At 52.9% G+C, this 12,576-nt stretch overlaps 1 protein-coding gene across 1 annotated transcript in view; it reads right to left on the bottom strand.

The window, feature by feature from the left end:
* The window catches only part of P3H1 (prolyl 3-hydroxylase 1), a 13,664-nt gene extending 4,673 nt beyond the window's left edge, over positions 1-8,991 (bottom strand). The window contains exons 1-10 of the mRNA XM_019541359.1: positions 8,658-8,991; positions 8,196-8,327; positions 6,949-7,088; positions 5,572-5,661; positions 5,326-5,378; positions 3,024-3,145; positions 2,786-2,913; positions 1,950-2,045; positions 1,369-1,519; positions 171-288 (exon numbers count right to left, since the gene is read on the bottom strand). Of these exons, the coding sequence (XP_019396904.1) occupies positions 171-288; positions 1,369-1,519; positions 1,950-2,045; positions 2,786-2,913; positions 3,024-3,145; positions 5,326-5,378; positions 5,572-5,661; positions 6,949-7,088; positions 8,196-8,327; positions 8,658-8,976 (1,349 nt within the window). The 5' untranslated portion in view covers positions 8,977-8,991. The remainder of the gene's footprint in view (positions 1-170; positions 289-1,368; positions 1,520-1,949; positions 2,046-2,785; positions 2,914-3,023; positions 3,146-5,325; positions 5,379-5,571; positions 5,662-6,948; positions 7,089-8,195; positions 8,328-8,657) is intronic.
* Between the last annotated feature and the right edge of the window lie 3,585 nt (positions 8,992-12,576).

Here is a 12,576-nt window from a genome sequence, read left to right as displayed (position 1 = left end):
GAGCCCAGTTTTTTCTCCTGCCCAGGCAGGGGGGTCGGACTTTAAGATCTACAAGGTCCCTCCCGACCCGACTCCTATGATTCTATGACCAAGGGGGAACCAGTCAAGTGTGCGACACCCTCAGGCCAGCAGCAGTGCCTGGAGCCCGGCGCTGTGCCCATGGGCCTCACCTGTAGTCCCGGAACGTGTATGCTGGGGGCTCCTTGACACACACCATGGCCTCTGCATTGAGGATGCAGTTATCCACATGCACATCGTGGCTGTTGTCTGTCCGGTCTTCTTGCTTATCTACGAGAAGACAGCCTGGCTGATCAGACCAGCTACTGTCATCTCAGAGGGCAGGACTCCGATATCCATCTCACTTACCAAGCACTAAGCCCAAGGACACCTGCAGCCAGACCCCAACCCACAACACCAAGAGCCTATCCCCATACCAGCGCTCTGACTTGAGGATTTGGGGCTGTCCCCAAGGAGGCTGCAATGCAGTGGGAGAGCTCTGTTATCCTGTTGCCTGGCCTGACTTACACCTGCAAGGTGCCCTAACCCTTCCCTATTTTTGGTGGGACACCAGTTATTTCCCTACTCATTCTGAGATGGGCATTGAACTTCTCTGCTTTACCCAGCACTTCTGAGGGTGCGGACAGACGTGGGGCAGAGCCTGGGATGGCGGGCCAAGGCTCCCAGGGCAGGGAACAAGACTGAGCAGCAACAACATGCTGAGGGCAGTGTTTGGCCTGTGTCATGAGGGAGCTGAGGCTAGAGGGTCCCAGTGGTCCCTTCTGGCTGGTCAGCATCTGAGTCTGTGGGCACTGCTGGCCTTGAAATTCAGGTAGTCAGGATGCCCAACTCTTTCACATGCTCATGGACACTCACTGCCCCAGGAGGTACTGGTGGAACCCATCTTTACTTGGTATCTGGGAGGAGGGAAGATCCCCAAGGTGGGGAGTGTCCAGAAGGGACAAGATGATCAAACACAGTCTTCGTCCAGATACTGGCTGGATTGCTGTTCTAAGTCTGGGATGGGGGAAGGATTCCGGGGAAGCCAAGAACGGATCCTGTGGGATGAATCTCAAGATCATCCCCCAACAACAGGCAGGCATACACCACCTAAATCTCCAGTAATTTCAGGGGGTCCTGCAGGTAAGTGTCCCCTGAAGCCCCCAAGCTTTGGGGCAGGCATGTTAATAAGCACAGGGCTGAGCCATACATGGACCTCTGAGCTCCAGGAAGGAGTGAGAAGGAGTCCTCAGCACCTGTCCCAGAGCCTGGAGGCCACTGAGGGCAGCACCACCAGTGAAAACCAGGAAAGGGAAAGCACAAGGCCTGGGTCCCACTGAGGCCAGGTGAGGCCCCACCACCCGCATTCACCTTCGATGGCTGTGCGGCACACCAGATGTGAATAGGAGAAGTAGAGCGGTGTGTCCAGGCGGAAGTAGGACTCCATCAGGCGCCGCACCTTCTCCGTCACATTGTAGTAGAGCCAGGCACTCCGCACAGGGACTTTGTGCTCCTGGCCCAGCTGCGGTAGACAGAGAGCATGTTCATGAGGGCTGCAGTTGCTGGGCGGCCAGGCTTCTCCCCTGGCTGTTACCCTGAGCTGTGCTTCCAGCTGCTCTATGGGAAGGGCAGTGTTCAAGAGATGGTGCCCTTTGCCCGAGGCTGGGATATGAAGACTGGGGCCCGCCCCCTTGGCCCTCTCTGGCTGGCATGGGGTTTCTTTGCACTCCCTCAGGGGTTACTCTACAGCTTGGCCATTTTCTGAATCAACTTTGTCATGGGTAGCCAGTCCTGTTTATGCCTCCAGGCAAGAACAGGTGGGTGCGAGGTCTGCCAAGACCTCGTTCCTCAATGGCCCAAACCCCAGCCCCACCCAGCTCTAGTCCCACTCTTCTGCCCACTCACATCCGGGGTTCACCCCATCCCCAAACCTGCCACAACAGCAGTCCTACCCTGAGGGCTTTATAGACGGTCACGCCATAGAAGGTCTCGCTGGGAGTATGAGGGGATGTTTTCCCACGATAGCCATCCCCAGCAGAGGCAGCTGCCTGCAAAACCCAGAGTCAGAGGTGAGACATCTGTGCTGCTGCCTGCCCAAGTGAAGGGACCAGGCAGACCCTGGTGAGAGCAAGGAGACCAAGCAGAGCATCTGGGGACCCCACACAAGCACAGTAGGTAAGAACTCCTCAAAAAAACAATGCCAGGAATAGACACCAGGATTCATGGTGCTGGGAACCAGCCCTGCTAGAAACTCCAGTCCCAGCTACAAGCACCAGACTGGAAGGTGAGAAATTCAGCCTGGCCCCTCTCCACCCAACACAGGCCCTCAGTGACCTCCATCCTGCCTTCCAAACCAGACCCTGCACCCCTCTTCCTTCCCAGTACAGCCTGGACGTGTTGCAAGACAATGAATGTAGCTGTAAGTCAGACAAAGCGATGTCCCTTGTATGCAGCAGTGGGTGCGCTGGGTGTCTGCACTGCCAGTCGGGGAGGGGAGTTGGGGTGGGAGACAAAAGGACTCTGTTTCACATCTTAAGAATGACAGTGGACTGACTGTCTCTCTAAAGAGTTTGCTCAGGTATTTTTAAGTGTCACGCCTCCCTCATCTCCCTCTCCCAGCTACACCCAGTCAATCCTTCCCTCCTTCCTGCCTGACTTTGGTCTCCACCTGGACCCACACACCTCACTTCTTCAGGATTTCCCTACCCAGGTTCTCTGCATCTCCCAGCCAGCCTGTTTCTCCCCATCCCTGTTTCCTGGGTGCTGCGGATAGCAACTAGCCACTCACATTGGTGAGTCTCTGCAGTTCCCGACACTCCTCATCAGAAATAACTCCGTCCACCACCACGCGCTGGGAGCCATTCAACATCCTGGAGTTCATGGTGATGCTGACCCCATCATACAGCAGTGGGCCACCTGCAGAGCCAATACACAGGTCAGGGGAGCACCTGGTAGGGTTGGTGGGACCAAAGGCAGAAGAGGGTGCGTCAGCCCCTCCTCGCCCACTGCCCTCTGGCTCCTCTCACCTTCCCGAATTAACTTGTTCATGTCCACAGACTCTTTGGTCTTCTCCTCCACCAGCGTCTCTATCTCCTTCATCAAGTTGCCAATCTCTTCAGAGATTCGTGCTGCTGTCTCACGCTCCACCCTGCAAACAGAGAGAGGCCTTCAGGAGCAGCCCCAGGGCTCCACTGCCCCAACCTGCCTTGGAGGCAGGGGCCAGACTGAAAGACCTGCAGGAGACTGTGGGGGGCAACTTTGAGCACTGGGCTGCTGTGCTCCATAGAGGGGGCAGTGACACGCACAGTAGGGTTGTGCCAAATTTCGTCACCAGTTTTGTTTCCATGCTGTTTTGACAAAATCAAAACAAAACAGATATGGTCGAAATGTTTTGCCCATAGGCTTTAATGGGGAAGGTCAAAACAGCCTATAACTTTGTCATTTCTGGACAGATTTGGATAAAACTTTCAGAAATGGTAGCCCCTTCAGAGGGCATAGAGCGTGCCAAGTCTCAAGAAGATAGGTGCAGGAAGTTCAGAGAAACTGCTCCCCAAAATCTTGAGAGCCAAACTTGTGTTATGTGTGTGTGTTAAGCCACAGCAGGGTCAAAACTACAGGAAGGCTAGCGTTTGGCGAGGCCACAAAGTCTTCCACGTTTGAAGGAGATAGGTGCAGGGGCTCAGAGAAACTGCAACCCCAAATCCTGAAAGCAAAATTCATGTCACGTGTATGTGTTAAACCACAGCAGGGTCACCGCAGGCATGCTAGCCCCTGCTGAGGCCGCAAAGCCTGCCAAGTTTCAAGGAGATAAGCGGGGGGTTTGGGGGGAAACTGTACCTCAAGCTGTGGACAAGCAAAACTCATGACATGGGTGACACTGTGCGTGTTGAGGCGCAGCGGGGTGACAGCTGCAGGGATGGTGGCCCCTGCTGTGACGCTGCCGGCTGTGGAGGAGATCGGTGCAGGGGGGTTCTGGGGGCCTGCACACCTGGCTGCTGACAGATAAAACTCCTGCCAGAGGTGCTTGTACAACTGACTGTGTTCGTCTTGGGGCCCTTGATTATTTCCTCTTCTTAGTCTCTGGTTTTGTAGGTATTAATCCATGCTCGTTAAGTCATTATCTAGTAGCTAGGTCCTGTGTATTGAGCTCCTCCATGAGTGAATCATAATTAATTGGTAACTGGTAACACAGCAGCTTAGCAGCCAGAGCTGCAGTAGTGCCCGCGCCCCCCACCATGCCCGAAGATGGACACAGTTGCACAAGCACCCATGTCACGAGTTTTGCCTGTTAGCAGCTTGAGGTGCAGTTTCCTCAAAACCCCTGCACTTATCTCCTTGAAACTCAGCAGGCTTTGTGGCCTCACCAGGGGCCACCACCCCTGCAGTTTTGACCCCACTGTGGCTTAACACGTACATGTGACATGAGCTTTGCTTTCAAGAATTTGGGGTGTAGTTCCCCCCAAACCCTGCACCCATCTTTTTGAAACTTGGCAGGCTTCGTGGCCTCAGCAGGGGCTAGCAAGCCTGCAGTTTTGACCCCACTGTGGCTTAACACATACACACGACATGAATTTTTTTCAGGATTTTGGGGTGCAGTTTCTCCGAACCCCCTCCACCTATCTTCTCAAAACTTGGCATGCATCATGCCCTCAGAACAGGCTACCATTTCTGCAAGTTTCATCAAATTGGGCCAAAAATATCAAAGGTATAACTAGTTTTGACCTTCCCCATTATATCCTACGAGCGAAATGTCGAAACGGTCAAAACGGTAAAAAGTTTCAATGGAACGAAACCAACAGCCGTTTCAACTGGAAACAAAAGTCATAACGAAACACCGTTCTGTCAAAACACTGGTCGAAACAAAACACTTCTGTTTTGCACAGCCCTAACACCCAGGTAGCGGGGGGTAGGTAATGGGTACAAGACGGCAGGGTTCAACAGTTAGCTACACACAGGCTCCTCTCCCTTGAACCGCCCAGGAGCCCCCTCAGCCCTCAGTCAAGCTAGAGCAGCATATGCTTTAGCCACAAGCCCGATCTCCTGCCGAGCTGCAGAAGGCAGCCTGGGGGACCCCCAGCAGCCCCGCAGCACTTTGAGCTCTGCACAGGAGCTCTCAATGGAACAAGTTGACAGGCCAGCTACATGTCTTCTACCCATGGTGGGGAGTCAAAGGACTTCCCCCTTCAGCAGACTCTAGCCCTCCCTGCCTGCCCTGCAACAGCCAGGTGGTCTGAGGCTTTTACCCAAACTGCCAAGGAGGCTGTTGAGTAAACTGGCCTCCACAAGCAAACAGGCTGCCTTGCAGCTGGCATTGCTGACAGTGCTCACTTTTGCTTTTCTTGCAGCCTCTTTGGTATCACCTCCTCTGGGGTCCACGTATCCTACAGGCAGGAAAGAAACCAGTCACCAGCGATAAGAAGAGACTCAAGGAACCAGTGATGTGCCGTGCCAGCCCCAGACGCACCGCAGTGCTGCTGAAGGGCACCTGACCTGTCACAACTCCTCCCCGGACCCACTCTCCTCCCCCCCGGGCTATCTGCACCTTCAGCTCCAGCCAAGCGAGTCTCTACTCACCGGGTCCACAAAGGGAATCCCAAAGACATCGTAGCTAAAGAAGAGCAGCTCCTTCTCCAGCAGACTGCGCTGCCGGTACACCCGGATATTCTGGAAGGGCAGGAGATGGGGACAGGTCTGAGTCTGGAGACCGAGGTGGGGGTGGGAAGCCTGAGGTATGGAGCTTGGAACAAGGAGCCAGGGGTAGCAATGAGAGGAGATGGAGGGGATGGAGCTTAAACGACCATCCTCAGCTCCCCAAGATGTCTATAAACTGACACCATGAGTCTGGGCAATTAGTTCACCAATTCCCAATTACACTCTCCAATGATAACCCAGGGTGTTGATTTATGAGTGCTTAGCTTCCCCAAGCATCCCCTTACCTCTCTTGATCAGTAACCGTTTCTACAAGGCGCTCTCACTTCCTAGCTGTCAGGAGGCAGAGAAGAGACAGGACAGAGAGGTTGGGAGGGAGGAGCACAAGAGGTCAAGGCTGGAATATTTCTGAGTCATGAACAGATGCATCTCTCCCTCCCACCTACCTGATACATTACTAACAGTCCAGCAGTTTGGCAGACCAGTGACAGAACTAACAGAGGGGATAGGAACTGCCTCAGTGGATCAGATCAGGCTGTCAGGGAAGTAGCTCCAGCTCTCACGCAGAGCACACAGCAGTGGCAGTTCTGGGTCTGGCACCAGGCTGTGGCAGGGCTGGCAGTCTAGGAGCTGGGCTGTGGCAGTGGCAACAGGAAAAGCAGTTGGAGGGCGACTGGGCCAGTGTCAGCTCTCGCTACCCTTCTGCCACTAATCACCATGTCCGCTGGGGTTCAAGCGACCTGGATTCTGCGGCAGGCCACTACCTCCTGGCCATGGCCCCCAACTTTTGGTGGCTCATCAGCAGCCCAGCAGGCTGGACATGGAGCTCCCAGCCAGCTGTGTATTTGACACCCTGAATTGGATCATGGGACTTTCTAGTTTGTGATCCTGCCTGCAAGTGACCTGGACATCATTTTTCAGAGGAAGGTATAAAGCTGGAAGCAGACACCACAGCATGCTCATAGGAGATACTCAAAGGCTTATGCCCTAGGTTATGTTCATGCCTAGCCCAGGTGGCTATATGAACTGCAGTTGTATTCATTGTCTGGTTTGGACTGAGGTTCAACTAGAAAGCTCCGGTCCGGTTTCCTGGCACAACAGGAACCCTCACAAAAGGAATGAAGGTGATCTGTTCCCATGCCGTCCCTTCCACACGATAATGCATAGATTGGACACCGAGCCCCTTCTGCCCTAAAAGCTGCAAGCCCAGCACCCTGGCAGCTGTTTCACTAGGACTGGGAAACACAAGATGACAATCCAGCTGGCAAAGCTCTAGAAGAAGGTTGCCTGAAGGGCACTCACTTCTCGGGGCTGAATTGGTGCAGCCAGATTTTCCCCAAGCACAGCTGTGTAGTAGGCCACATTCTGATTCATTACTTCATCGTTCGGGAAGAAAAGCAAGTAGGTTTTGGCACACTCAATGGCCTTCTCATAATTCCCACCTGCAAAAAAAAAAAAATCAGCTCATTAAGAGAAGTTTTTTCTTGCTTCTCTGCTGGATGCTGGCTAGAAGCACAAAGCAGAGCAATCTTATAGATGTTTTCATGCAAAAACAGTCTGATCCAGGAACAGCCACATCCCTGGAATGCAAAGGCCCAGTGCCCAGGTCCTTGTTACCCTAACGACCAAGAGATCATTTGCTCCTGGTCAGCCTGATTTCCATCACTGAGCTGACTTCTAAACCTCACAACTGAGGAGGGAGCAAGGAAAAAGCTACAGGATATGGCTGGAAACCCACAGCAATGCACAACTTCAATCCAGCCAATAGATGAATCAAGGGGTTGCCTTGCACTCTTCAATGGAAATAATTTGTTTGCAGAAATAAAAAGATCATGCTGTTGAACTCGTCTAGTGCCAAAGGCAAACAGGAATTGGCTCTGCAGCTGGAGCTGTCTGCTGAGATGGGAATCATTCATCTCTTACTTGTACACAAAGCCAAATAAAAGGCCAAGTTGCTCTCCTCCCCACCACTTGCTGAAAGGGAACAGACAACTGCACAGGGCTGGAGGGCTCATATTCACTGATAGCAAATTGGGACAATGGATCAGTAACCCAGACACCATGCTAAGGCAAGCAACTTAAAAGGCACCAATGAAATAAACCCCACCACATTTTGTGAAGTTCTGGGATGACGAATAGTAATTAAGGCTGAGGCCACACATGAAATAATAATAAGAAATTCTTGAGAGCTACCTCCTTCTTGAGCAGCATCCACCCCATGCCCTAAATTTATTAATGCAAAGCTTCTCTGGGAAAGAACCAGCGAATGGTCCTGTAATGCAGGGCTGTATCTCAGTGCATGAATGCAAAGGGTCAGAACTGAAGTCATCTGTGAAGCTGTACTTCTAGCATTTCCCGACTCCCTGACTGCAACATCAGCCGTCTTCTGCTAATATATACACGTATATATTTTTTGTATAGAATAGCTGTACATTACTGCCTCTTTCTTCTGTCCAGGTATCGATAGAGCTATGCTGTGGCCTGCAATCCCAGAAACATGACTGGAGAGACCTACCAGCCTGGAAAGGGACAACGAAGAAGCCACTTACTGTTGTAATAGGCAAACTGCAGGTAGTTGAAGTGAGATGGAAGGAAATCCTCAATGGGCTTCTCTTGGCCAGCCTCGGAAGCCAGTTCAGTGACACAGCCTTGTTTACAGCTTAGCACTTGCATGTAGTGATCTGGCAGAGAAAGCACATTTAACAGGTCAACAAAGTCTCGAGTCAGAACAAGGTCTCTTCATTCATGGGAAAGCCTCAGATGGCAACTCACTTCATTACAACCTACAAAATAAGCCTGGGAAATTAAAAGCTGCACAGGCTCAAGTTTGGCTCCTTCTCTTCAGCCATTGACTCCTCACCTCCAACATGAAAAGTGTCCTGGTAGTCTGTACCAAGTTCAGAAAACCGTCTAACGAGCAAACTGTAGAAGGGAGATTCAGCTGTAGGAGGCTCCAGCAAGAGGGGCTTGTGCTGCGCACTAGCTGGCTAAGGGATTTGTGCTGCACCTACCTGTCATGGCCTGGAAAAGGTCAGCACTGTATTCCAGGTAATTGTAACCTTCATAATCATAGGGCCCCTCACAGAGCGCACGGCATTCTGCGTCAGCCACAAAATATTCCTCCAGCGCCTTCTCCAGATGCAGAATGGCTGCGGCTGGCTGCTCCTCCATGTAGAACCTCACGCCCAAACGGAACTTGGTCTGCAAAAACCCAGGAAGAAAAGTGAACCCCAAACTTAAGCAGAAATGTTGCAGCCCTGGGGCAGTTTGGCACAATTCCCCCAGCTCTCCGAGCCTCAAGCCCAGGGAGAGCAGGTAATGGCTGCCCATCTTCACAGGGACCTTCAGTAAGAAATGTCCAAGAAGAGAGCAGGCAGAGTCCATGCCAGCCTGCCTATGCCAGGCCACTGAGCCGGGGGGACTGAAGCCGTCTTGACAGCAGCAGTCAATAATGCCTTCAAAGCAACTGAGCAAGGGGGAGAACCTCCTCATCCCAACATTTGCTACTGGGGAAATTCAAGGAAGAAAAGCTTACTGCAAGTCTGTGCTGTGTGACTTGAGACAGGGTCTCAGCTCCGCAGTACTGCAGGAACTGCACTGCCACATGGAGGGATTCTGCCTCCCCTAGACAGGGCCACTTCCCTGACTTCAGAGCACAACTCTCAGTCACGCAGCCAACTCCATCTGGTCACAACTCGAGAGGCCGCAAGACCTTTCCCTGACTAGCCTCCAGGCTGGATCCTATTGGGAGGCTGGGCCGTTAAGGATCCCTGCACACAGGGACTGTCAGTTACTTTTACTTAATTGCAGTCACCTGAAACTGAGGACAGCTCAGCAGTCTGTGCTATATGCATGAACTCAGAAACAGAAGGTGATGCCTGCAGGTGGTGGCATTTATGGTATCTAGCTACCACCTCCATTGGCCACACCTGCCCCTGACCTATAAACTGTGCCAAGACCTGAACAAAAGGAACAAGTCCCTCACTTTGAGCCTTATAGTCACCTGCTAAGGGATTTTTCATCTGTGTTTATGCCTTTCCTGGGTTTTTATGTCTTAAGTCCCTGGGACTTAACCTGGAAGGTTATTTTCACCCCTTTTCTCCAAGGGAGAGGCCTGCTTTTATTAAAAACCCCTGATTAATATTAGAAGCCTCACGCTGAGCTCTTCTCGGTTATGCCAGAAGGCTTCTTGCATATCAGGAGCCCTTCCATCTTAAATGAAGATCAACAGGTAAAAATCGTTAACCAAGACATCCTTTGTCCAAAGTGTTCATCAGGTGTAAAACATTAACCGGGTATTAAATGCATGGAAACTCTGAAGTTTTAAAACAGTCACCAAATTATTTTCCTTTTCAACAGTACAGCTCTCACTTCGTTGTCCCTTCAAATGTCATTATTTCTCTGGGTCTGCAGTCACCAGGCCTAAATTCCTACCATAAAGTCAGAATTCTTCCCCTGCCAACTGTGTTGCAAGAGTGTAAGTGTTGACCCTAATGCCAAAGCAGGAGGAGGAGACTGGATTTCTAAACGCTCTGGGAAGGAGAGCTCTTACCATGTGGGGCTTGGCCTCGAGGTCTGTGAAGTCTGACTCTTTGACTCCTGCCATCATCTGGTAGTACTCCAGGTTCTGCTTCATCTCCATGTGGTTGGGGTTCCCCACAAAGAAGGTGTGCGCAGCAGACACAGCCTTATCGATCTTGTGAATCTGAGCAAATATACATGGAAGAGTGAGACGAAAGCTGGGAATCACTAGCCATACAGAGCCAGTTTACTCAGCTTCCTGAAAGTGCATCGTAGCACAGTGCAGAGGGAAACCAAGGTCTCAGACCCATCTCTAGCCTAATTAGCCTAACCAAGCCTAGGCAGAGTCCTCCTACCATGTACACTTGGCTTCAGGCACCCGCCCCAGCCCCAAGACACTGCAGTAATGAGAGTCATAAAAGTCCATTTGGACTAGAGACCCAGCCCCTGCCTTCTGACCAGGCCTAGTCTCCTGGAGCTAGACTGACTGTCATAACCTTATTTTCCCTTGTGCTACGAAGCCCAGGAAAGGGATGGGGCATTAACTAATCCAGGCTGTGTGAATGTTGGCTGCCTGTCTCACAGACACAGAACAGAACTGCAGCTAAGATATACAGGACCCCAATTACTCCGAGTTTCCGCAGGTTTTGCCTCCGCTTCCTTAAGTTGCAGCGCAACATGGTTTTGTGCTCTGGGCACTGCACAGGGACCCAGGTGATCCGGGATCAACTCCTGACTCCCCCACACATGCTCTATTGCCCCACCTTCCTCTAGTCCCCCGAGAAACCAGTAGGCAAAAGGGGGAGTCAGTCCTTCTTCCTCTCCTCACTGCATTTTTGGGACAGACTAAGACGATGGCATGCTACCAAGTAGCATAACAGGGCTCTGAAATTGGTTAGGACCTTCAGGCACTAGGGTCATTCAAATCAGAGACCACCCTTCAGCATCACAGATTGCCTTCCCCCCTCCACCTGGTCTAGGAAGTGGTAGGGCAAGGAGGAAAAAAGACCCCACCACACAGGGGGGATGGTGGTCGCTTAATACACCTTTGGAAGCCATTCAGAGCTGAGGATCCAGTACGAAAACCTGAATAGTGCCATAGCAGGCCCCAGTCACTTGGGCTGTATAAAACTGGACATGAGAAAGCCTGACATGCCCTGAAGAGACTAATTCTGCCCCAGCATTCACTGGATTAGCTGATTTGTTAGATCTACTCTATTTCTACTTAGCGTGATTCTACAGACCGTGCTTAATACTGGTACTTTAATTTTTATAAGAATTTGAACATCAATCTAGACTAGCCATTGGCAACCTTTTTGCAGTGGTGGCCCAGCTCGGGTCTGAGGCAGGCTGGTGCTGTGCCCTGGCCACCACCACTTCTCTCGGACGAGGACAGGCAAAGCCTCCCCTCCCTGGCTGCAGCGCAGTGTGGGAAAGCCTCGGATCACCGCAGCCTCCTGTGGCCTGGCTGCATGCCACCAAAGCCCCCCCAGAAACTCTCCCCCTGCCCCTGAGGTCTGGAAATGGCCCGCAGACTACTGACTCCCAATCTAGACGTCCAATGAGAAGGACCACTGGGCAGGGGGCTTGCCAGGTCCCTTCCAGCCCGAATGTCCATGAGATCTATTAAGTAGTTTCAGGATCTACCCATAGGTTCCCTACAAAACCCTGTAACCCTGAAATCCAGACTCATCTTTAAGCACCTCTCTCTCTCCATGCAGCTGTGCGCTAGGCAAGTAACTAGGGAGAGGAGCGAGAAACTCCCCGTGCACAAGGAGCTGCCAAATGCACATGGTGAGGGCGATGGAGCAGAAACCTCTCCCTCTCACCGTCCCCAGGGCAGAGATTTCAAGTCTTACTTTTGTTAATACAAGCTATTCTACCAAGAGCATGAGCCCGACCCCATTTTCTTCAAGCTTTCTCTGGGGCGCGCGAGAGACCGGCTCCAAAGCGCTCCTGGGCTGCGGGTGCCACCCGCGCTCACCGAGGGACCGGGTCCAGTCCGCGCGGCACATCGCCGCCACCACGCACCGGGGCAGGGGGAGCACGGGCACCGCCGAGCCGGACTCGCACGCGGGACAGCGGGGCCGCTCACCCGCAGAGCGGAGACCACGTCGCGCCGGGGCCGGCGGGCGCAACGCCCAGCTCGCGACGTGGCGTCACGGCTTCTGGCCTGGGGGGAGGGGGGCCGGCCGGCCGCGCGGCAGGAAAAGGAGGGGAGATGGCGCGGCCCGGACGTGTGGCAGGAACAGCCTGCGCCCGCCGGCGGGGGGGGCGGGGGTTCGGCAGGCACCCCCCAGCCGCGCACCTTGAAGTAGGCGACCTGCAGGTAGTTGTAGGGGCTGCGCTTGCGGAACTCGAGCTCCAGCTCCTCGGCCAGCTGCAGGCGCGAGGGCGCGGCGGGCCCGC

The sequence above is a fragment of the Crocodylus porosus genome, unplaced genomic scaffold (assembly GCF_001723895.1).
Source record: "Crocodylus porosus isolate Cpor-Errol unplaced genomic scaffold, CroPor_comp1, whole genome shotgun sequence".
NCBI classification, from domain to species: domain Eukaryota; kingdom Metazoa; phylum Chordata; order Crocodylia; family Crocodylidae; genus Crocodylus; species Crocodylus porosus.
This window is presented reverse-complemented; position numbering and strand designations above follow the sequence as displayed.